This window comes from Macrobrachium nipponense, chromosome 49, assembly GCF_015104395.2.
Source record: "Macrobrachium nipponense isolate FS-2020 chromosome 49, ASM1510439v2, whole genome shotgun sequence".
NCBI lineage: Eukaryota > Metazoa > Arthropoda > Malacostraca > Decapoda > Palaemonidae > Macrobrachium > Macrobrachium nipponense.
Genome location: NC_087224.1, coordinates 7,120,232 through 7,146,665, shown reverse-complemented (window position 1 = coordinate 7,146,665; position 26,434 = coordinate 7,120,232). Strand labels below are relative to the sequence as shown.

The 26,434-nt window shown below is 42.6% G+C and overlaps 2 protein-coding genes across 4 annotated transcripts in view; one reads left to right on the top strand and one right to left on the bottom strand.

Annotated features, from left to right (window-relative positions):
* Positions 1-26,434, bottom strand: part of LOC135205298 (dnaJ homolog subfamily C member 13-like) — a 683,293-nt gene that overhangs the window by 266,608 nt on the left and 390,251 nt on the right. The window lies entirely within an intron of this gene.
* Positions 6,388-9,143, top strand: LOC135205229 (dnaJ homolog subfamily C member 13-like). The gene is made up of 3 exons (XM_064235586.1): positions 6,388-6,590; positions 8,678-8,785; positions 9,017-9,143. The coding sequence occupies exons 1-3, from the start codon at positions 6,435-6,437 to the stop codon at positions 9,128-9,130; spliced, it is 378 nt and encodes a 125-aa protein (XP_064091656.1). The 5' UTR covers positions 6,388-6,434; the 3' UTR covers positions 9,131-9,143.

Here is a 26,434-nt window from a genome sequence, read left to right as displayed (position 1 = left end):
TATATATATATATATATATATATATATATAGAATTACATTTTTGTATTCTGGTACAAATACATAACGAAAAGGAATGCAGGTGAAAACTTTTCTTTTTGCATAAAATGAAATAACATAAAATACATCAATAAATACAGATATATAAAAACTTGTAATAAATATAAAACTAAATATATAATCAATGCAGAATACTCACTGCAAATCTTGACTGTTCGTTCTATTCTTGTTTTCTCCCTCCTCCATTGAAGAGTCTTGCATTTTTTTCCTCTCGACATGACGAGGCACAGGTGGAGGAGGGAGACGCGCGCCCTTACTGCTGATGGGCTGCCGCCCTTCGGCGGCCCTCTGCGCACTCCGTTGTCCCTAGGGTAGGCGCACTCCAATATATAACTGCAGTGTGGTACTTACGGTCACACTCCCCGAACCTGCAAAGAGCTATATTGCAGGTGCGACAGAAGAACCGGGTGTCTCTCCTTCTGCCATTCATATGGCACACCCGGCACCGTTTCTGCCTGCGCCCTTCTATAGCCTCCAGTGTGTGATCCCCTGGCTGCAGCCAACACACAGGGTCCACTATCCGACGAGAAGTCGGAATCTGAGCGGGGGCAGGATCATCAAGGATGGCAGCAGCAGGGGTGGCGGCAGCAGTGGTGGCGGCAGCAGTGGCGGCAGCAGCGGCAGCAGCAGGATGACTGAAGTTGGCCCTCCTCTAGGGGCAGATCTGGAGCTCGGGGCAGTGGGGCGGTGATGGAAGGCCACTCATCGGGATTGAAGTTGATGAGGGCATTCCCAGCCACCTCGAGAAACTGGATGTGGGACAGTCTCCGGAGGTCTGAATTATAGTACCCACAGTAGAGGATGTAGGCATTCTGGAGGGCCAACTGAAGAATGTATTTGAGGAGCTTCTGTGTCCACATCCTGGTTCTCCTGGCGATGGGATAATACTGGGGATGAAAAATTTTTTTTTTTGATCAAAGAGATCAACTCCTCCCATGTGCCTATTGTAGTGCCCAATGACGGTAGGCCGCTTGACACGAAACTCCTCATACATAACTGGGCCCTGCCGACGTGTCTTCTTCCGCTGGACGACCTCTTCTTGGATGGGCTCATGACTCATCGTAATCATGGGGATGAGTCAGACCCCCTTCCAACAGATGACGAAGACAGCTCCCTTGCGCCACCACTCTGCCTCTCCTCTTGCCAGGTGTTGCAGCTGGCTAGCGAACCTCGAGGACATTCGGGGCCTCACGCACCAACCAAAGAGTACCACTGACATGCACACCTGCTTCATACAGTTCCTGGGCCAGGGATGCCGAGTTATAATAATTATCCATAAACAGGTGGTATCCCTGGTTACGGAAACGATCCACAAGACTGAAGACAGTGTCACGCAGCGTGGAGAAGACCCCGGAATACACCGAGAAGTCCACGACATATCCAGTGTTGGACTCCGTAATAAAGAACAATTTCACACCATATTTCTTTGGCTTCTTGAGGTTGTACACTTTTATGCTCAGACGTCCTTTGTAAGGCATCATCCCCTCATCCAAAGAAAGCTTCTTGCCAGGAACCACGAGAAACTCGCACTGTTCACGAATGTACTCCAACACTGGGCGGACTAAGTTGAGGCAATCAGAATTATTCCGGGGTATGGGCCTTCGGTTGAAGGCGTTGAAATACCTGTCCAACGCCAGGAAACTATCACGGGACATAATGCCGGGCACATTGGGCATACTTAAAAAATAATGCTGCCTCCAATATTGCCTGACGTCGGCAGCAGGCATCATTACAAAAAATATGTGGAGCCCCAAAAAATGTGCCATGTCGGTGAGGTTGCAGCCCCGCCAGCAATACGACAATGTCGTCCGTAGTTTGTCACGGCAGTACCGAGCGTAGTCTGCCGTCTCTGCTACCAGGTATTCCAGCAATGCCCGCGTAAGGAACAGCTAAATGAACCCCAGAGCAGTGAGAGGAACAGGTACGGTGAGCCCAGGTGCTGCCGTGAATGGGTGCATGTTAGGTGGGGTGGGGTCCTCCGATCACCCCTCGTCACTCTCAGATGACTGGCCTTCACCTTGGCTGGCGCGACGCTCCGACCTTCTACGACGGTTTTGCACTCGAAACCCCCCCACTGGCCCATCTTCCCCACTTAGGCCCTCGCTTTCTGTGTCATCGACAACAAAACTAGACGACGACAAGTCCTCCTCCTCAGATTCCCCCTCATAAGCACTAAAACCACTGAACTCCAACTCACTTTCAGCCTATGACCCTCGTACGGACAATGGGGGCAAATATTCATCATCACTTACATCGGGAGTGATGTCCTCGTCACTAGATGACCAACCGCCATCAAAATGGCGACTTGTGAAATGCTCCCGATCAAGCTCTAACAAGTAATCGTCTATGTCCTTTGGTTCGAGGCCTCCAAAATGCCTATGAATGCCCCTCAGGACACCCCGATGCTTCCTAAGGGTTATAAAAGGCACACGAGACACACGATGTGGTGTTTGAACACTTTCGGCCACGAGGCCGCACAGAACGGCGTTGAGGAGCGAGGTCATCTTGGGTGCTTGGTCCCTCGCCAGCATCCAAGTCCAAAATACGTCTCACACGATCCCTCTCAAGAGGTAAAACACGCCTTTCGCACTCCATTCGACGTTCAGACATATCTACGTACGTCTTGTACCACCACAAATACTCAAACTCTCCCAAAGGTTCGGCAAAACACGATTGCGGCAAAAGATCGTTCTCGGACGACAGTTGCTGATGGTTGCTGGTGCGAGAAGAAAAATTTCATGCCTCTGGAAGAGGGGGGATACTGAACTGTCCAAATGAGGAGGTGAAAAACTCTCCCAAGAAGGACAATTAGATAATCTACGATGCTGCTGCTCCTTTTAATACGCCCTCCACTGTGACACAGGGCAGGAACGACATTCCTGGCAAGGATTATTAATGGTACAAAAATTAGATTGGCATCTACTGCATGTACTATGGGGATCTGTAATGGTAGCAACCAAAAACCTGGTGCACAGAAATCCCTGAATGCCCAGGCACATGCATTGATGAGGCCTAGAAGAATTGGAGGACTCCATGATAATCAACAAGGCACACACACACACACACACAAACACACTGAAGCAAAGAAATCACTGAGAAACAAAGCAACCAGCTAGGGAAGGAGAGCACTAGCGACTACTCTCCAAGGCAGTCAAAGAAAGGGGTTCTATGTTTGGTCGGTGACCTGCTTTCACCTCATATAAGTTGCATAAGTTGCCAGATGCTACTTGCATGAGTTGCCAGATGCTACAGATTCCTTGCTTTGCAATTTTTTATTGTTTTTAACCTCAGGTTTGTTATCTATGAAAAATACAAATTGATTATAAATTTGCCATTTTGAATTACTCTGCACTCGAAACCCTTATCAAGGTTCCCTAGCAAATGGCATGTTAGGTGTAAAGAGCATTGAAGGTACCTAACTGCTTCTTATATGCATATAAACTATCAGCTAACAATCCTTTAGATTCCACATATTTATAAGTATAGTGGCTTAAAATTAAGTTTTTCACCAACTTTTGAGAGTACAGGGAGAATAGAAATTGGCATGTATTTACTGCAATCTGAAGATATGCCATTCATTGGAACGGGCAGTGTATCACTAAGCTTGCACGCATCAGCAAAGATTTTTACACTGGCACAAAAATCTATAGAACATACTAATCTTGGGAGACAACACACTCAAAACTTTTTTTTTTTAAATGGAAGAAAACATCAGGATTTTTTCCACTGCAGCTCTCAAGATTACCAAGAATTTTCTTAGCATTTATATCATGATATGCAAATTTAGTAAGAAAAGCTTCAGAATGACAAGTGTCCAGGAGAGGGAAATCCTCAGCTCATTGCTTAGCTTCAAAAGCTCAGTGAAGCAATTCAGCCTTTTTCTTATGGCCAGTAACCAATCTACCATCATCTGTTAGTAGTGGGAGAATGGAAGACAAGCATGACCCAAAGATGGACGATGGCCAATTTGGTCCACAATGGGTAAGGCTGAGTAATTCCTATGAGTGTCCCCTTCAAGGAAGTATCGTAATTTCTCTTGGCTGTATGATAAGTTCTATTTGCAGCACAGCGAGACTATAAAAATGGTGTAATTTTCATTGGAATGAGTTTTTTTTCCATGTGTTGAATTTGGTCTATTTGTCCTGGTAAGGTTATCCACACATATTGTCAAACCATAGTTGGTCATTAGTCCTGAATTTGATGACCTTTCCTGGAACATACCGTATTAACATAGCCACCAGCAAAACATTAGGTGCCTGGCAAGCTTCAATAATGCGATCCCAATTGGATCTAAATTTCATCCAGACTCTTTTTCTGATGGTGCATTAGGAATATCTGTACTGATTGACAAATATGTCCATCTTAATGGCATAGTGATCAGATGTGCCTATATGGTGACAGAACTAGGGCTTGACAATAACTGGAACATCTGTGATTATGAGGTCTAATCTATTAATAAATATATTTATTGAGAATTTGCTGATCTAGTAAGGATTTGAAAAATCAGTACTTTGTTACAAGTTCAGGTGACTCTAAGTATGATTATAATATTTTATCACTGTTTATATTTTATCTCAGATTTCTGTACAAATATTTAAAATGCAAATTTGTAGCTGTTGACAACATGTACTATTTATAACTGAAGTCCTAGTGTCGCCATCCAAAGCAAAGGAGTGTGTGCATATGTACGTATCCTATGCACACGATTACATTTATTTTTTGGTTTGTAAAATTAAAATTGAGAGAGTACAGTAAAACTGTAAATGAGAATAGCATAAAATATAAATTAAAAAGTGAAGGTGTGTGTGTGTGTGTCTGTAACTATATAGGCTCCAGTGTAAGCAATACCTCAGGTTGTTTCTCTCTCTCTCTCTCTCTACTGTATCTCTTCTTCCTTTTTTTTCTTTTGCCGTTTTATAGCACAGTACTGTACATATCCTCTAATAAAATTTGGAATAATGATACAGTAAGGATAAAAACACAACACAAAACAAGCTCTAGCAAGTCAGATGCATCCCTAGCCATCTTCACCCATCCAACACTGCATCCCTAACTCCACCCACCTTCCAAAACAACCCCTTCTCTGAGTGAGTTCTTCTAAACAACCTTACTGCCCCTCATCTCCCATGGTTTCTCCTTCCACAGCTAACTTTACCTTTTAACTAACATATTTGTACTCTTTCACTTACCCCTGGAGTCTCCTTGACATAAAAACTGCTTGATTATTTACACTTCTTGAAGAAATATTCTGTTTCAGATTTTTGTATATTTTACTGCTTTATTTTTTTTTACCAAGTTTGATTTCTGATGCTACCAAAAGAAGGTCCAATTAAATGACGGCCAGATCCCACTGATAGATCCCCATCCTCCAAATTCTTGAGTTTTCAAATGACATTGGCTTTTACTAACATAGGTGGCATCGTGATTGCAGTTGTATTGACAGATGATTATAGAGCACAAGTAAGAAGTCTTTTTATCTGCGACTTTAATGATATTATTAACCGTATTTGTATTTGTTTTAAGTGACTTGTAAGGAGTTTTGTGGTTAAAATCTGTATATTTAAGAATGTGGTTTACATCATCTGTTACAGATGCTTCTCTGTCTACAATGAGTTATATTCTTAACAGCTGATCATATCTTGATTTGTTCGTTAGTCCAACTTGATATACTCAGAGTCGATACATACAATCTTTTTTTATGTTTTTCATACTAAAAAACAATACTAGAATTGTACTGCATTTCATAGAGTATTTTAATAGTACGAATCATGTATAAAATCTAAATACATTAAATACACTAAGCAAATTGTGATAATAATACAGTAAAGTAGTTTTAATTTATGATCATGGTTGTTCATATCTCTGAAAGTTTGTAAATTTATGATCATGGTGTTGTTTGTATCTCTGAAAGTTCGTAAGTACAGGAGGTCCTGTACATAAAGTATCTGGATTGTGCTTGCTACCAAAGGCTTTTTTATGAACATATTACTATTTAGTTTGTTAATAATGCATTCAACAAGATTTCATTTAAATCCATTTAACAAAAACATCCTTGTGTGATTGACTTCCTTAGTAAAAGTAAAATCAAGAGATGACTTATAATTCATACTCAGGCCAGTCAAGTTTTCTTTTAGAGAACATGTGTTTCAAATTAACTGCCAGCCATTAATACACTTCATGTAATATAGGAATGAGAGCTTTCCCATACTCTTCTGTAAGTCGTCTGAGTATCTCTCTCTCTGAGTATCTCTCATTCGCTACTGGTTAATAAAGGAACCTTTTAGGAAAAGCCTTAATAATTGTAATGAATGGTGTCATTTTTCATCTAATCAAGTAATTTGTCTTGCAGTTTGCCTTGCAACACTGGCGATCACGTATGAAGAGAGAAAAGACTGCAGAGGAGAAATTTCGAGAAAGGCCATTGGTTTTAAGGAAAAGACGTGAAAAGTTGAAGATAACTGCGAATTGGCCTTTGTTTTATTACCATTTCAATAGAGATCACGCTCTTCCAAATCTCATATGGAACTACAAGGTAACTTTGTTTCTTAATTGAAATTTGTTCCAATGGGAATACAAACCTACACTTTCATATATGGAGTACTGAGTGCAAGACATGCTGCAGCTGTCACTGACTTGAAAAACAAAAGCCTATCGGGTAGGAACTGTAAATTGCCTGTGACCTAAGCTGGGTTGGTAAATGTCATTTAATGCCTGTATGTCATTCTTATTCCGGGATTAAACACAATCCACAAAATGTGAACAATTTTAAGTGCAGCTGGCCCATGGTGCCGTTAACCTGATTTTACTGCATTGAAAGGTGTTGTGTTTTGTATCCCTGTAGGAACAAATGCCAAATGTTTTAGTAATTTGTTTTTTTCCTAGGTATACAAGGTGTAGCCTTTCATATTGGAAGTTACCCACCTTCATTTTTTTCCTTATAATTTTTCATTCTGAGTATGGGTCTTGAAGGACAGTTACATCAGTTCAGTACCACCCTATTTTAGTCAGTACACAGACAGTGCAGTGCATGCACAGAAGGATACTCTATATATGAAAGGCTACAGTTTGTATACTTAGGGAACTACAAATTATTTTGGCATGTTTGCGATTCCCAAAGAGGTTTAAAAAAAATGAGTACTGCAAGTATTTTCTTAGTGTCAATAAGCCATGTTATATCTTGCCTTTCCTCCATCCTAACTTGGTTGCATTTATCCTTTAGTGTGAATTCTTCTTCCCTTCTTGAGATGATAAACTGATCCTTTTTCAGGCTAGAGAGAATTTGACCCTTGAACTAGATCATTTTGTTCAGATACCAACAAGATAGTTGATCAGCCACTGATTACCAGCTGTGCTTGTCTTTTTTGGAGAAAATCCCATAGGATAACACACTTATGATTCTTACTAATTTATTTAATGAGACTACAGCCGTATTTTTAGATGTATACAGCTCACTGGTAGGCTACATAATGTAGGGGAAGTGAAAATAGTGAGGTGAAGTTAGAGATGACAGTTCTGTAGGATGAGAACAAAGGGAAATGTTGACAAGTGGAAAGCCCAAAGAAATGCAGGCAGGATGTGAAGGGATGCTGCAAAGAACCTCCAGTACTGTTTACAGTTCCCCATGAGTCATGTCCAAAGCTAATTTGATGACTAACTTTCCATTATTGTTTCAGATGTCAGATTAGTATTAAAGTAGTACCCACTTTTTTTGCAGATTTTTGTGAAATGTACAGTGAATCCCCGTGTTTACAGACTGGAGTCGCAGACTCATGTATTCACGGATTTCTCTCAGGAACTTATACCCCCATTATTCATGGAAAATTTGCTTGTTCGCAGTATTTTTCTATGAGAAATATCCACAAATTCGTTTTTTTTATCAATTCCATCATAAAATGCACTTTTCATGATAAAACTATTAAGTAAACCAGGTATAAACTTTTTTAGTGCGTTTTTCTTAAGTTTTACCTAACAAAATAGGCAGTTTTAAGCATTTTCATTGGGGTTTAAACTATTCGCGGGTTATAGCTACTTGCTTGGTGGGGTCTGGTCCCTCTCCCCCCGAATACCGGGGAACACTGTATTTCATGTATCTGTGGGAACTTTCACTAATTCGTGAATTTCTCTGTAGGTCGTACCTCTAAAATTATCACTAATTTGCCTTTTTTTAATATTATTAAATTAGGCGTTGAACTGTTAGAATAGGCAGTTATGTATAAGCATTCTAGTTAAAGCAGTTATAAGCATTTTTAGAGAGGGATTTTGCATTTCCACAGTGGGTTCTTGAACCTATCCCAGTTAAAAAGTTGGGTAGCACTGCATGCTTATTGAGCAAACGCTCATGTGAAGCAAGTCCATAGGTTATCACATTAAAACAAAAAGAGAGAAAACAGAGAACTAGCACTTAGATACTATAAAGATGAGGCCTTCCAGTGTTCCATTCCCTTGAATAGCCTCTCCATACTGCTTCTCTTAATACTAGATTATTATTGTTCTCATTTCAGTGTATGCCTATGCACTCTCAGTGTATTTTCCAACTTTCAAAAGGTCACAGCTAATTTCTTATTTGTGACATGTTTTGACATTTATCTAGCAGTAAGAAAAATTCTGACTTTCCAACAGACGAGAGAAGAGTTGCGAGTAGCCTTAGAATCTGAGATGCGAGCCTTCAATGAGGATAGAGACATCAGGTCGTCAGTTGTGATAGCTTGGAATCATCATGAATTTGAGGTATTGTGTCATACATAATTACTTCAGAGGTTGCACATTGAGAATTAAAGATGAAGAAACGTGGTCATTATGCACATACTCATGAAAAAGTTTAGTTGTCAGGAATTCACAGTAGTTGTAGTTCATGGTATTTAAAATTTATCTCCCTTTCTTGTTTTGAGTGGACGGTATAGAACGGACATAATTGTTTAGAAATATTAGCAGTAAACATTTTTATGTTTAATTTCAAAGGTATCGTATCCCTCTTTAAAAGATGAGATTAAGATTGGAGATTACTACCTAAGGATATTGTTAGAACAGGAGAGTACGGCATCCCAAGAAGACTCGCCAATCAGAAAGTCGTAAGTGTTCTCTCATGTTGTTTTGGTTCAATGGCCCTTCATATTTTTACAAATAATTTGTAGGTTTGTGAGAAATTTTTTTAATTTTCCACTTCAGTTATTGGATTAATGAGATGGTTGCTTTGTACTTTCATCTGTGATCTCTCAAGACATCCTTAATGGAACTTTTTTGTTTTATTAATTTTCTTTCCTCAAAAACAATAGATATATAATTGCTTGTTTTATAACAAATATTTTTAGTGAAGAACTGCCTTCTCTTTAATCATTTTTAAATTTTGTAAATGATTTATTTTGTGGTAGCTCCTTGGTCAGTTTCACCAGTGTTTTTTTCACTGAAATGCCTTTGGTCATTTGTGATCTTAGATAATTGTAGGAAGGAAAGTAGAGAGGAATTTTGGCTTTATAAGATATGCAATTAATTGCAAATTTAGGGACTCATATTTTCATGAAACAAAAGCATTCTTGGGATGAAAGCTGTTTGTGTCTGAGGTAGAGCTGAAAGAAGCAGTTACTGTTTCTAAATGACCTGGCACCAGAGGCACGTGGTGAGGGAATCCAAAACCTTATCAAACATTATGAAAAGCCCCTAAATGTCCAGGGTAACTAGGTTGTAAAAGTCTAAAACGTGGAAATAATATGAAGTTTTTAATTATGGGACTTACCCAGTAATCATATAGCTAAGAGTTTCACTTGCCCGACAGTTAGATTCCGAAGTTCGCGTGTTGTGCTAATTTTCTGTCTTGTTTTGGTTTGGTAACCACGACCCCGCCCACTCTTGGGGAAAGAGAGGAACCAATTGGCAAAGACCTCAGTTTTTTCTGTTGGCTGATGGCTACAGACTGGAATCTTGACTTTTCCTTTTGTGTTTTAACATTTTATGAAGTATTATTCATGTTGCATTGGCCAATTTGGCGATATCTATTTAGTTTTAGGTTCTTGGTACTAAAGAAGTAGATAATTATTGTGGACTTAATTACCTTTTTTTTTTAAACATGTCGGAGAATAGTGTTGCTAACATTAGGTACTGTGTGAATGGTTGTAAGACTAGATTGACTAAAGAGTCATAATACACATACCTTGTCCTCATCATGTCATGGTAAGTATGCTCTATGGATGTAAGGTGTAATGAGTTTGTAAATTGGGATGAGAGAACTTGGAGGATCTTGGAATCTCATTTAAGAAAGTTGGATAAAGATAGGAAGAGAAAGGCTGTAGCTAGAGGTATTTCGAAATTAGCTACTCAGGGACCATCATATTCGAATGTTCCTGTTATTTCTTTAACCCCGGTTCCCAGTTCTCTTGCGTACTGTACCACCTTCTCAAGTTTCAGGCTCCCATACTTCTGATCCCAACCCCATTGCCAGCCTAGAAGAAAAGCTTGAAAAACTTTTTTCTCTGTTAGTTCAGATGAGGGAGCAGTTCAGTGTTAGTGGAGGTGGTGGCTGTTCATCCCATCAATTCCTAGGAAAGGTCAGTGGCATACTCCCCAGAACATAGGAGGAGTCAAACTGGTAGCCCAAGGGAGGTTGGTGGGATCTGCCTACGACCAGCCACCCCCTCACTTCAACCTGTTATTTGTAACCTAGAACCACTGGAAAGGTCTCTCTTTGGAATTGCATAAGTTGTCCAGTTCCAAAGACTCCTCTCCCTGTCGTCGTCGTCAGTGGCACTCAAGCAGTAAGTCGCACCCTCTCAAGTCATCACCTGTAGTTCCTTAAAGAGGTCCAGAACTCTGCACCCATCTTGCAGCCACTGGGACAGTTCAGAGCAATTTTCTTCTGATTGCCTCTCAGGAGGTGATGCTCTCCAGCACCTGTTACTCCTGAGGTGCCTGTGATGTCAGAAGCAGTTAAGCCCCCATTGGCACCAGAGCCCTCTTTTATCAACAAGTGCCAGGAAGCGCCCGCTGGTATGGTGTCACAACAAGGTGCAGTTGTGCTCAAGTGCCCAGTGATTCCTTCTCCCCCTCTGGTAGCTCCTACTATATCAACCGAAGTGGACCCTGTTCAGCTGAAACTGGACAAGATTTTGGCCTTGCTTATTAATGATCCCTCGGTGCCTCAAGCGCCCAATACTTCTCAAGCATCCGCTTCATCTTGGGTGCCAGTAGTGGCCGAGACACTTCAGGCGTCCTAAGGTGCAGAACTTCTTCAAGCACCCGTTATGGGTCTAACTCCCCAAGCTCCTCTGGTTACAGACATAAATCAAGCTCCTGCGGATCTTTCTCCTGTTTTATCGGAAGAAGAAGAGGCAGAGGATCAAGCTGCCTTTTCAGTGTGTGTTGCCTTAATGAAGTTCCTGTTTACTTCTTATCCGACCTTCCTTTTGCCTACAACTCCCTCATTGCTCACGTCAACGTTAGTGATGGATATGCCTTGTCTACTTCCTCCAACATACCGAAGATGGTGTTTTCTTCTTCAGCAAAGAAGGCATTCAAAGACATAGAAGCTTGGCTAGCAGAAAAGAGGGATAAAGGCAGGAAATCTTTTAGTTTTTCCCCCTCTAGGATTTCGAGATGGAGGTACCTTCTTTGGGAATCTGTGCCCTTCCCAAGGAGGCTTCTTGGGAATAGTAGATTTGGCTAGGTGCTCTGCTTTCTTGTCGGCCAAGATTTTGTTTTCAGCCTCGGAAATTGCACATCTGCTCAAGAACATCTTTAAAGTGTTTGAAGTTATGAACTTTCTTGATTGGGCAGTGGGTGCTTTAGTCCGCAAAATTAGATCTTGCTTGGTTTTGCCAGAGACTATTTTGTAAGACTGCTTTAGAGTTTTATCTTGTATTGACAGGGAAATCACAGATGGCTCCCATGAACTAACTTCCCTTTTTATGCTAGGCACTCTGAAGAAGAGGGAGCTCTGGTGCTTGTACACCTGTAAGGGAGTTACAGCTACTCAGAGATCGTCCTTGCTGTATTCTCTGCTGGATAAAAGACACCTGTTTCCCTAGTCTACAGTCCTCGAAATAGCTTTTGAGTTGCAGAAGAAAAGCACCCAGGATCTTGCTCAGTCCACCAAGAGACCTAAAGAGACGTCTGTTGTAAGTTCGAAGCAGTCTCTTCCTTCGTGCCACAGCCCTTTCAGTCCAGACCGAGATCCTTCTCCTGTTTCAGAGGAAGTACTCCTTTTGCCTCTAAAACAGTCAAGAAGACCTCTGCTAAAGGTTCCTCTCGCAAATGAAAAGACCATCCTCTGTTTGCGAGTCGGAGACGGACTTCATTCGTTTTGGGAAGTTAGGTAGGAAAAGGGATCAGAGGCCTGGATAGTGAAGGTTCTGAAAGGTTATATCATCCCTTTTGTGAAAGTGCCTCCCTTAGTCAACACACTAGTTGTCTTGACCACTTACTCACAAGGGTCAGAGAAGTTTTCGGCGCTTGTAGAAGAAGTGATGTTTCCTTTAGGTAAGGGGCAATAGAGCCAGTGCAGGACCCTCATCCTCCAGGTTTTTACAACCTTCTGTTTGTAGTCCCCAAGTCATCAGGGGGCTGGAGGCCTGTCATGGATGTCAGGACTCTCAATGTCTCTGAAAATTCAAGATGGAAACAAACCAATCAGTCCTGTTGTCCATTTGCCCAGGAGATTGTATGACATCCTTAGACCTGCAGAACGCATATTTCCACGTTCCTATTCATCCCAGCTCAAAGAAATACCTCAGCTTTATGTTTGAGGGAAAGGTTTATAAAGTTTTGGCTCTTTGCTTTGGTCTTTTGACGGCACCTAAGGTTTTCACCAGAGTATTGGCTTCCATTGCAAAGTAGCTACACCTACAGGGGTGAGAATCTCCTTGTAGTATTTGGACAATTGGCATCTTGGAGCCCATTCAGAGAATCAATGCACAGAGGACCTCAGGAAGACACTTTAGTTAGTACAGGAATTAGGAATTCTAGTAAACCATTAGAAGTTTCAATTGATCCCTCCTCAGAATATTCAATATTTGGGGATGGTAATAGTGTCACAGGATTTTCGGGTTTTTCTGCACTGAAAAGAATAGAATCTTGCATAAAGGTACTGGAGATTCTTTCTCTGGAAGAATGCTCAGCCAACAGTCTGGGCAGACTACATCTCAGACCCCTACAGTTCTTTTTGAAAGTGAGCTGAAACAGGAAGGTTCTTCCAGACTTGTATGTTTCCAGTGACGAGGGAAGTAAAGGAGGACCTTCTCTGGTGGAACTCCAAGGAAAGATATTCTCAAGGAAAGTCTCTTTTTCCTTTGAACCCAGACCTGAACTGCTCAGATTCATCGGATCTGGGATGTGGCACTTTTTTAGAAAAGCAAGACATCAGGGATATGGTTCCCAGAACAAAGGTTGATTCACATAAATGTGAAAGGACTCAAGGCAGTTCATTTAGACCTTCAGTTCTTCTCTCAAGAAGTAAGAAACAAGACAATCGTAGTCCACTCGGACAATACGACAGCGCTTTCTTACATAGCAAAGCAAAGAGGTACTCGGTCTTTTTGCTTGTATGAAGCAGTGAGGGCCCTTCTCTTCTGGGCAGACCAGAAGGACACCAGAATAATTACCAGGTTACCCCAAGGAAAGATCAATGTTTTATCAGATGAAACTAAGCCATCTGGGACAAGTCCTCTCAGCAGAATGGACATTGGATCCACTGGTTTGCTTAGATCTGTGGAAGCTTTGGGGAAAACCAATGATCGACCTTTTTGCCACATCTCGGAACCATCGTCTTCCTCTGTATTGTTCGCCAGTACCAGATCCCCAATCCTGGTCAGTAGACGCTTTCTTCCTAGACTGGTTGAACAAGGATCTGTATGCCTTTCCCCCATTCAGTTTGATAAGAGATTTTAAACAAGTTTTTTCTCGCCAGAATGTCTCTAATTCTGATAGCACTGTTCTGGCTCTCAAAGGAATGGTTCCCCCATGTCATTGACCACTTAGTGGATTTCCCAGGGCTGCGCTCTCAAAGGAAGCATATACTCAGACAACCTCACTTCCAAAGATTCCACCAAGGACTTGTATCTCTGGCCCTGACAGGCTTCAAACTGTCAAGAAACTCCAAAGAAAGAAAAGATTTTCTGAAGCGGCTGCAGAGGCAATCGCTATACAGGCGGTCCCCGGGATACGACGGGGGTTCTGTTCTTAAGACGCGTCGTAACCCGAAAATTGTCGTAAGCCGGAACGACGTTCTTGAAAACATGTCCACAGGGAAAATTTCACTACTAATTTGCAATTTTTCTTAGGGCAGTATCTCTAAAATTATCACTAATTTACTTTTTTCATGTGCAACACTGTGTATTCACAAATTACTGTATATTTTCATTAAAATACAAGAGAGAGAGAGAGAGAGAGAGAGAGAGAGAGAGAGAGAGAGAGAGAGAGAGAGAGAGAGAGAGAAATAACTCCTTACGGTTACAATAGATTGAAATGAATGTCTGTAGGCAACTTTTTCCCCCTCCCATAAATACACATATTTCTCCAGAGAAGAGAGAAAGAGAGGACTGTGCAATTATGTTTGTCTGTCTATCAATTCTTTTGCTGAGAGCAAGAGAGATAAAAGGAAGAAATAGAAATACCAAATGTATGACAAGTATCTTGTGGAGAGAGAGAGAGAGAGAGAGAGAGCGAGAGAGAGAGAGAGAAGGAGAGATGAGAGAGAGAGGAGAGAAGAGAGAGAGAGAGAGTTGTCCTTACAGTATTTAAAAGAGAGAAATGGAATGATTATTGTATTTAAAATACTCAGATATGAATTTTGTACTTATTGGAAAATATTAATGATAAACTTATTACATACACGTCCATGAAAATGATCTCACTCAGTAGAGAGAGAGAGAGAGAGAGAGAGAGAGAGATTGACATCAAAATCCATTAAATTCGTTGACCATTGTATGGCAATTGTTAAGCTCGAGTGTCACTCGAGTTTGAGGTGGGGAAATTGATACAGAAAAGGACAAAGGAAGAATTTTCTTTTGAAATTAGTTATCGTATTATTACTACTTCTATTATTATTATTATTATTATTTGAAAATATAATAAACACGTGCATCTACCATAAAAATTCTCTCATCTCAGAAGAAAGAAAGAGGAATTTTCCTTACAAGTGAAATGGAAAGGTCATTTTCATCTCTAAAATACGACCATTATGAATTTTGTAATTAAAGTTTTATATTATTATTATTATTAAATAACTGAAATTATCAATAAAACATTTTACATACTAGTACCATAAAAATTCTTTTCATCTCGGAGAGAGAGAGAGAGAGAGAGAGAGAGAGAGAGAGAGAGAGAGAGAGAGAGAGAGAGAGAGTGTTTATCTCTCTCTGTTCTCTCAAAAAAATACTTATAACGCTGCCAGCGAAAGAGAGGGAGGGAGTTACCACTATGTATGACACATTATTATCTGTGTGGCAAAAGAGAGAGAGAGAGAGTTAACCTTAATTAAAAGTGACATGGATAGATTAGTACGTATTGTATTTTTCTTTAAAATACTATCACATATGAATTTTGTAATTACAGTTATTATTATTATTATTATTATTTCTGGGCTCAGCTCGTGTCGCTTGCGCGAAATATCCTTTAATCTATTATTTCTAGGGTAAATGTACTAACACATACCAGAGAATAAATAAAATAAAGAAAAAGGTCAGTATAACTGACTCGCTCACCCTCTAGGAGGGTGTCGGTATGAACACTAGGCGAGTGAGACCACTACCACGAGCCAAATGCCAATAGAAATCTCCCACTACAAAACCCTCCAAGAGGGGAGCCGTCCCATAGAGAGAGCAGCTCGTACTACTACTACACCATCCCATGCTTGCGACTGCTGCGCCTCTAGTGGCCATCCTTTTCAGTTAGCTCACACGATCGCACGTGCTATTTTTCTCTCTGTGTTTTTCGTGCCAATTCTTCGGATTTTCGATATGGAGCGTGCAGCTGTTGCAGCGGCTAAGTTGGGTACTCGTATATACGGTTACGAGTTTTTTCCGACCCCGGGGCGGTGTTTGCCGTTTTTTGGGTATAGATGCGTTCTCGGGGGTCGGAAGCATGGCAGCATGCCCTGCCGGCGTGTCGGGTTCGTTCTTGGTCTTTCCGTACCTGGAACGTCCCTTATTATTTGCGCTCTATTTGATTATCCGCCTTATACGTCTACTCAAGTGGTTATACGCGCATGTATTTCACCTTGTGTAGGCTTTTCTATCCAGACCCTAGTCTAGGTCCTTTGTATTGGCCCCTGGAATAGCTTTGAGTGGTAGACTCTCCTTCGGGCTAGTCGCACACTCCTGGATTTTTTCTCCTGCTTTTTTACCTTCTTTCTTTCATTGTATTATATATTTATATGTTTTGTTATTGTTTGGTTAGTGGCGTCTGGCTTAGCCTTGGCCCTGGCTCGTAGAGCCTAGCCTACCGTTGATCAGCTCGGTCGCTTCCTCATAGCTTCTCTCTGATCAGTTGGTTTTAGCCCTATGGGCCTATACGCTACCGCTTTTCAGTTCTAGTTGCTTCCCGATAGCTTCTATCTGATCAGTGGTCCTGGCCTAGGCTCTTTTGGTTACCGTATCTGAGTTACCGCCTCGTGGTCACTACGTGATCACGAGTTAGCCAGGCGCCTACCAGTCCCCCCCTCCCCCCCCTCCCCCCCCCCGCTCTTCCATAGAGCCGGGCGGGGGTGGGCCGGTCTGTCCTTGCTCGCCCCGCATGCCCGAGCCTGCCTCCCCCTCCCCCCTCCACTGGAGGGGCCTGGGAGCCCGACAGTCCCTGATCTGGTTCCGACCTCTCCGCTTCTCGGCTCGGCCGCCGGGTGGTACGGTTGTGGGGGGCCATCCCGGGGGGCCCTTCCCCCCCCTTCCGTTACTTCCTTGTCGCTCCGGGTTAGCGCGAGTCGTATGTCATCTCGCCCTTCCCTCCTTACTAGAGCTCCTCCCTATCGGAGTCCTGGTATCCAGCGGAAGGGTATAGTCCATTATTTGGACCGGAGCATACAGTAGGTCTTATCTAACCGTACCGTATCGCTGAGTTTCTACACTCCGCCTCACTGGACCTAGTCCGGTTCACTTGCATGTAGGTTTAAGTTATCTTTAAGTTTAATCTTAAGTTTCTTAAACCATCCCCTCCCTTCCATTTTTACCGGATCTCTCCGGGATCATAGCCTATTCAGGCAATGCAGGGAGGGGCTATGCCCAAACCCAAATTTTTTCCGAGCTCCGCCAGATAACGGAGTTCTTATGTCCCTATCTGTAAGTGTGACTACTTTTTTTTTTTTTTTTTTTTTTTTTTTTTAAGGTAAGATACTCATGTGTCTTCCCACTTACAGGCCACTAACTGTGAGCATCCGGGATGTTCCGCTACACTTCAGGACCCCTGTGGACACGAAGTTTTGCCGGTCCCATGCTCCATGCGCGACTCCACACGGGGACATCCAGGTCTGGTACCATGAGACGTGTACCATATGTACGATCTGGTGAGCCAGCTTTTGGAAGGCGGTTAAGTATTCCATCTCCGCATGCAGCTCCGCTTTCTTTAGTTCTTAAGTTTGCATCATTACTTAAACTTAAGGCATCTAGTTTAAGATTATTCTAAGTTTTAGTTAAGTGCTTCTTAAATCTAACAAAAATATACCCTCTCTTACAGGCTCCGGCAGTAAGAGATACGGCTTTGGCTACCCTGCGGGCCTGGGTCGGAGGTTTTGGCAAGAACGCCGCCAAGGGTCAGCCCTACATACTGGAGAAGCGTTTAGCTCTGTAATCTTCCCCGGAGGAAAAGGCGACTGGTTACGTCGAACCCTGGTAGAGGCGGACCCCTCTATTGCCTTTATCCAACAACAGCTGGCGGCCTCTTTAACGGAACAAGACCAGGATATCTCCACGGATGTCGCAACCCTAGATATAAATGTTGAACCTATGGTAGGTATAGACGACCTGTTGGTCGAGGTAAGTAATGCAGGTACCCAAGGGTCCCCCTTGGGAGCGACTGTTTCTTCTACTCCTGCAACTTCCCCATCCTTCCCAGGCTTTATGGTGAAGAGTTATCTACTCCCCCAGCGGCTTCGGTTAGACCTAAGATCAAGTCTAAACACATGACTTTGAGACGAGGACGTCTTCGTCCTCGAAGAAGACGTCTTCGTCTTCTTCTTCGCGTAAGTCTCCGGCTCCATAATCCCGCTCAGACAAGTCTAAAGGGTCTAGCTCCGGCTCAAAGTCCTCTAAGAGTAAGCCTAAGGAGAAATCCCGCACCCCGGCAGTATCACCAGTTCCACTTCCTTTGGTGCCTATCCAGAGTCTCCCCTCCACCTCCGCTCAGCAGCTCCGGCTTTGGAAACCAATGCTGGCCTATTGCAACAGGTGGGCGACTTGGTAGGCTCCCGCCCTTAAGACGAGTATGGAACATATGATATCTGCGCCTTTCGGACAGAATAACTTCTCAGGATACCATTATAGCCGGCCTAAGAGAAGCCCTCTTGCCTCTCCTTCAACCTCCAACACTAGTGGCTCTCAGCTTCCCCCCATATGACTCGCTGCCCGCCTTTTCCATGAACAACCCTTGGGAGAGTAGCGTCATACGCTCCCTTCCAAGATGGTCTCATCTCCATACCGGAGTTTGGAACTCGAAGAATAGAAGGACTTCGAGTTCTATCCGGAAGGCCTACAGCCTCCCTTCATAGGCTACGCTAGACTCACACCGTCAGCTATGGTTAGAGATGACAGGGTACCAAAGGAGACAGTCCTCTATTCTCGGGACCAAGCTCAACGAGAATGGTTAAGATGCTTAGAGGGACATGGATTGTTCAAACACCAAGATCTCCAACCGTTCAAAAGTCCCTTTACCATTTTCACGATGGACGAAGGGTACCGCTTCCTTTCCTTACCAAGATAGCGAGGTCGACCATCCCGGCAGCCCAAAAAAGGGGAAACCTATTGCCATCGCCCTTAAAAGAAAAGCAGACCCCACTTCTCCATTGTCCCCTCAATTGGAGAATTATGGGAAGACTTGCCAAACACTTTCACAGCTGGCAAACTCAAACCTGACTGTGCTATGGAGCAGTTTGGTGAAAAGCTGCCCAGACTCCCTGATAGTTTGATTCAAGCGGAGTTTGATTCAAAAACACGACTAGCCAGGTCAATTAACCTGATGGCTATGTCTGAGGTGGCAACCATGGCTTATGGTTCCGAACCAATTTTTAAACTAATGACCAAAGCCCTGACTCAAACGGTGCAGTCAGACATGTTCGAGTTTGCCACTGCTAGAACAAATTGTAGAAAGCATGTCTTGCTAGAAGCAACCATTCGGCATGAACCGAATAGGTTACTTTCTTCCAAAATCTGGGGCGCAGATCTCTTCCCAGAGGCTATGGTAAAGGAAGTACAAGCAGAAGCCACGAGGTTGAACCAGAGCCTTAAGGACCGTTGGGGTCTTACGGCTAAGAGAAGGCAAGACCAGACACCAAAAGGTAAGGGACAAAGGAAGACTAGACGCTTCCAACCTTACCTAAAGAAACAACAGCGCTTCCCCCAGCAAGTTCCTACAGTGCCGTTAGTGCAGGCAGCCCAGCCCTCCACATCTAAAAGCCAATCACAGCCTATTTATGTGATATCCCCTCAACCTCAACCCTCCACCTCATACGCTATCTCTCCAGCTTACAATCCAGCCTTCGAGAGTCAAGCTTCTCAGAAGTATGACCGCTCGAACAAGGGAGGCAGAGGTAAGCGGTCCTTTCGTGGGAGAGGATCGGGAGGCCCCTTCAATAGGGGAAAGCACTTCAGAGGAGGTCGAGGGGGTTACCAGAACCAATGAGGAACTTCAGGTAGGAGGGAGGCTGTTTCACTTTCGCCACCGGTGGAACTTCAGCCAGTGGGCTCAGAGCATAGTGTCAAAAGGGCTGGGCTGGAGCTGGTTGACGAACCCACCTTCCCAGCCAGACCTTTCCGTCAACTTCCTTCCAAGGAAATTGACAGAGTACGCAGAGGACCTCCTTCAGAAAGGAGCCATAGCCAAGGTCAAGAGATTGAAATTTCAAGGTCGCTTGTTCAGCGTTCCGAAGAAAGGCTCAAACAAAAGAAGGGTAATCTTAGACTTGTCCCGCTTAAACTTAGCCATTCGCTGCGACAAGTTCAAGATGCTCACGATCTCACAGGTGCGGACCTTACTTCCCCGTGGGGCCGTCACCACCTCTATCGATCTTACAGACGCCTACTATCATATCCCTATTGCAAGACACTTCCGTCCGTATCTGGGCTTCAAGATAGGAGACCAGACGTTCTCCTTCAAGGTAGTCCCAGTTCGGGCTCAACGTGGACACCAGGGTGTTCACGAAGCTAGCGGAAGTAGTAGTGCAAACAGCTCAGAGCTCAAGGGATTATGGTAGTAGCGTATCTCGACGATTGGTTGATTTGGGCCTCATCAGTCGAAGAATGCAACAAGGCCACACTGAAAGTGATCCAATTCCTAGAATATCTAGGATTCAAGATAAACAAATCCAAGTCCAGACTCACCCCAGAGTCAAACTTTCAGTGGCTAGGCATTCAATGGATCTGTCCTCACACACTCTGTCGATTCCATCCACCAAAAGAAAGAAATAGCGAAGTCAGTCAAAACAAGTAAACAATTTCTAAGTCACAAACTAGCATCAAGGAGAGCTCAGGAAAGGATCCTCGGCTCTCTCCAGTTTGCTTCAGTAACGAACATCTTAATGAAAGCCAAACTGAAAGATCTAACCAGAATCTGGCGCTCTCGAGCAAATGTCAGGTCCAGGGACAAGCTATCTTCAGTACCTCTGATTCTAAAGAACCGGCTTCGGCCGTGGGCAAAAGTCAAGAATCTGTCAGTTTCAGTCCCTCTTCAGTTCCCTCCACCGGGGATCACCATCCACACAGACGCGTCCCTAAGCGGCTGGGGAGGTTACTCACAATTCAAAAAGGTGCAAGGAATTTGGTCGCCCCAGTTCCGTCAGTTCCATATAAACGTTCTGGAGGCAATGGCAGTCTTCTGACTCTGAAAAGATTACGCCCACCAAAAGTACTCCCACATAAAGCTAGTCTTGGACAGCGCAGTGTAGTACATTGCATAAACAGAGGAGGCTCCAAGTCGACGTCATCTAAATCACGTCATGATAGCCATCTTCTCCCTGGCAGACAAATTCAGTTGGCATCTTTCCTCCACCCACATAGCTGGAGTAAGAAACGTCATAGCAGACGCCCTATCTCGATCAGTACCACTAGAGTCGGAATGGTCTCTCGACCAGAGTTCGTTCCAATGGATCCTTCAAAGAGTCCCAGGGCTACAGGTGGATCTCTTCGCAACACAAGCGAACCACAAACTACCATGTTACGTAGCCCCCAACCTGGACCCTCTGGCTTATGCCACGGACGCCCTGGCTCTGGACTGGAACAACTGGGAGAAGATTTACGTCTTCCCCCCAGTGAATCTCCTTATGAAAGTACTAGACAAACTCAGGACATTCAGGGGTCAAGTAGCTCTAGTAGCCCCAGACTGGCCGACAGAGCAATTGGTACCCTCTGATCCTGGAACTGGCCTTCTTTCGTCCCCCTTCGGATCCCTCCCCAGTCCCAAGCTCTCCCAGTCAGTACAAACGAAGACTGTGTTCGCTTCCTCAGGGATTCTCAAAACCCTAACTTTATGGATTTCATGAAGTTTGCGGCAAAAAGAGATGCGAATATTGACCCTCAGAATATTCTTTTCTTAGAATCTGATAAAAGGGATTCAACTTTGAGGCAGTATGATGCTGCCGTCAAAAAGTTAGCAACCTTCCTGAGAGAGTCAGATATCAGAATCATGACAGTTAATTCTGCTATATCCTTTTTCAGATCCTTATTTGAAAAAGGTTTAGCAGCTAGCACGATTACGACAAACAAGTCAGCATTGAAAAAGATATTTCAATTTGGATTTAACATAGACTTGACAGATACCTATTTCTCGTCTATTCCTAAAGCATGTGCTAGACTTAGGCCCTCTATGAGACCTACGTCAGTTTCATGGTTCTTAAACGATGTTCTTAAACTGGCTTCCGAAACCGATAATGACACATGCTCGTTTATGATGCTCCTAAGAAAAACTCTGTTTTTATTAAGCCTAGCTTCAGGAGCAAGAATTTCAGAACTGTCGGCTTTATCCAGAGATCCGGATCATATTCAATTCCTTCCCACAGGGGAAGTGCTACTTTCTCCGGAACGTAGCTTTTTAGCCAAGAATGAAGATCCTTTGATGAGGTGGGAACCTTGGAAGGTACTACCCCTTCCGCAAGATGTTTCCCTTTGTCCAGTTTCAACCTTACGAGCCTTTCTATCCAGGACCTCCTCTTCCTCATCGGGAGCCCCTCTTTAGAAGGAAGGGAAAAAGGTGGTACTTTATCCACTAAAGGACCATCAGGCAACAAATCCTGTACTTTATCAAACAAGCCAATCCTGACTCCTTTCCAAAAGCACATGATGTCAGGGCAGTAGCCACCTCAATTCAATTACTCCAACACATGAATTTTGATGATTTAAAGAAGTATACCGGATGGAAATCGCCGGCAGTGTTCAAACGTCACTACCTTAAGTCCTTGGAAGCTCTGAAATTCCCAGCAGTAGCAGCGGGTAACATAGTTTCCCCTGACTCTAGCTAGATTATAGTAGAAGATTCAGTCCATCCTTTCTACCTGCCTCCACCCCAACAGTTGCGTCCGAATTCCTACCTTGTCCAATTAACATTCACCTTGTGTCTTAGCTGCTTTATAATTGTATATTGTCCCTTTTGTATGATGAGGGACACTCATATGATCACCATATTGATCTCATAGATGTTATCCCCTTATTTTTATGCTAGGGGATACATCATAGTACAATGGTTACGGGTTTTGTATATTAAGTCATATACATTCCTAAGATATATTGTTTTGTGTATTATCAAATATTTATATAAATTTATATAACATTAATATTAATTGCTATTTCTATTTTGATACATGTTATTACACAGATTTTATGTGATAGGTAATCATTATACCTATTTGTATATATGTAAATTACCTCATATGATTATCCATAATTAGTTTTAAGGGTAATTTAAGGCATATCCATGATTTTGTTTTTTACTGTGTATTTGTATCTTTTTAGCAATTATATTCATTCTTTTATTTTTGTATCTTTTTATTTGAGACCTAATTTGTTTTATTGTGTTCTGTTTACTTTCTTTTACAATCTTGTGCTATTTCTCTGGTACGATTTCGCGCAAGCGACACAAGCTGAGCCCAGAAAAAGGATTTTGACGTAGGGAAAAATCTATTTTCTGGGCGATTGGCTCGTGTCGCCAGCGAAATACCCCCCCCTACCCATCCCTTCGCTCAAGATTGTCTGCTAACTTCAGGATGGCCACTAGAGGCGCAGCAGTCGCAAGCATGGGATGGTGTAGTAGTAGTACAGTGCTCTCTCTATGGGACGGCTCCCCTCTTGGAGGGTTTTGTAGTGGGAGATTTCTATTGGCATTTGGCTCGTGGTAGTGGTCTCACTCGCCTAGTGTTCATACCGACACCCTCCTAGAGGGTGAGCGAGTCAGTTATACTGACCTTTTTCTTTATTTTATTTATTCTCTGGTATGTGTAGTACATATTTACCTAGAAATAATAGATTAAAGGATATTTCGCTGGCGACACGAGCCAATCGCCCAGAAATAGATTTTTCCCCTACGTCAAAATCCTTTTATTATTATTATTATCATTATTATTATTATTATTATTATTATTTGAAAGTATGAAAAACAAATAGTACAAGTACATAAAAATCTCGAGTCTCAGTAAATGAGAGAGAGAGAGAGAGAGAGAGAGGGGGGAAAATGTCAGGACCACGTGATTGCAACACTGCAGCTCTTCCCTTAAATTTTCCCCCTCCTCCTGGCTGTCACAGAACTTGATATATCTGACAGATTTTTAGTACCTGAATCTCGAGAAAAGGTTACTGGAAGTTACTTGAAGAAGACTGGGATTTCCTTCATTCTTCCATAATTTTTTAAATATAAGCTAAAATCTTACTAATTCAACTATGGATTTCTTTAATGAATTGATATTATTGCTGTATAAATTAATATTAATATTTGAAAATAGTAAATCATTTATTATCATACTAAAAAACATCATCTTGTAGTAGAGGAGAGAGAGAGAGAGAGGAGAGAGAGAGAGAGAGAGAGAGAGAGCAATTATAGTGATTATTTTCGTTGGAAAATACAAAGTGAGAGAGAAGAGAGAGAGAGAGGAGAGAGAGAGAGAGAGAGAGACGAAGAGAGAGAGAGAGAGAGACAAACTGACAAACTATAAAGAATTCTTATCTTATCATAGTATGTAAAAGCGTCGTAAACTCGGAGCGTCGGAAGCTTCAGCGTCGTAACCTCGGAACAAGCGTCATAACCCAGGGCGGATTTTTCAATGAATATTTAAGAAAAAGCGTCATAACCTCGGAACGTCGTAAGCCGGACCTGTCGTAACCCGGGGACCGCCTGTATGCAGAAGGCAATCCTCTATTGACGTTTATCAAAGCAAGTGGAAAATCTTCAAAGAATGGTGCAGGAGCACTAAAGTCTCCTCTTTTCATACCTCTGTTACCCAAATAGTGGATTCTTATTGTGTTTAAGGTCAACAAGGAGACTTTCAACATCCACCATTAAGGGCTATAGAGCCATGTTGGGTTCAGTCTTTGCCCATAGGGGATTCGACTTGTCCTCCAATCTGGACATATCATAATTATCAAGTCTCTGAACAGCCCCAAGTGTCAAAATTTTCCTGCAGTACCTTGGAATCTTGACATAGTGTTAAGTGGTTGTCAGGTCCCCACTCTGAGCCTTTGCATTCCATCTCCTTAAGAGACTTGACTAGAAAAACCCTCTATCTGATATATTTGGCGATGGCAAAGAGGATTAGTGAAGTATATACCTGGATAAAAGGGTAGGCCTTTCAAAAGGGAATGCTATCTGCTCATATTCACTTGGTTTTTTTTAGCCAAGAACAAGTCCCCCTTAAACCCATAGCCTCATTCTTTCTTTATTGAGATTGAGAGCATGACTGAAGTTTTGGGATCCGATGATGTGGAAAGATCGTTGTGCCCAGTGAGAGCTTTAAAATACTACTTGCATAGAACTAAGGACATTCGTGGTCTTGCAAGAACCCGTCTAGACCTTTAAGAATGCACTGGCATTCTTCCTGAGAGACGTGATCCGCTAGGTGCACTCGTCAGTTCAAGAAGACGTGTTCTCATATAAAGTGAAAGCTCATGAGATTAGAGCAGTGGCTACTTCTCTAGCTTTTAATGGAAGCCTGTCCTTATCAGCAATTTTAAACTACATTTTGGGAAAGTAAATCTGTTTGCATCTCATTTTCTTCGAGATAATGAAACTGTTTAATGATTGCAGTACTACCTTGGGTCCTTTTCTTGCAGCAGGCGTGGTTGGGGGGGGAAAGGAAGTGTAGGAAGCAACTTTTCCTAAAATCCTTTTTTTCTTTTTCCCCTTGATATAAGGTATATTTATATTGTTATTGGGAAGCCTGGAAGTACAAAGTACTTGAGTACCCTCCTGTCCTTTGGTAGGGTGGTTGTGGTTTTTTTTTTTATTAGATTTGGGTTAGGAAGTAGGTAAAGAAGCTTTTTCTCTGATGAATTATTGACATTGAGCCCTGGGCAGGACCATTTACCTATCCTTTTTTGGCTATTGGAAATATCCTTCACCACAAAGGTCCCACCAAAGTAGTAAGCGCCTGCTGGCTATACCGCCACGTATGTGCATGATAAGATGAGTGACAACCAGAGGCAGTACCATCCTGCATCAACTCTCTTATCAGGTAAGGAATTCAACAAACATCGTTATATACCATATATTTCCATGTTTAAGGAGGGGGACCGTCCGCTATGGTGGATGACATGTTTCAACTTGAAAAAATAAAAAATCGAGTTATTACTTGTACTCTATGCAGAAACATGGCCGTGCATGCTTTCCAGAAGTTTCAAGCCAATTATTTTCACAATAATGAAGATATAGCGGTTTTTAAATGATGACGTTATCGTAACTGCGTCGTCTGTATGACTTGAGTTTGACAGAATCGTTTTTGCGTGTTTATTTTTGCATATATACAGCGATTTTTTAAGATTTTTTTCGAAATTCTGATACATCTGGTAGCAATGAAAGGTAGTGTGACACTGGGTGAGAAGCAAGCTGCTCAGAGCGGTTATTTATAGGCGAGACTCGGAGAATGACTCAGTTACGCCACAGACGTCAAAGCAGTTACACGTACGTAGGCACTTGCGTTTGGTTACTAGCTATTTACGTTGTTTTTATAACTTCTTAGTGAACTTATAGCAATGCCGAAGTTACCTAAGATCA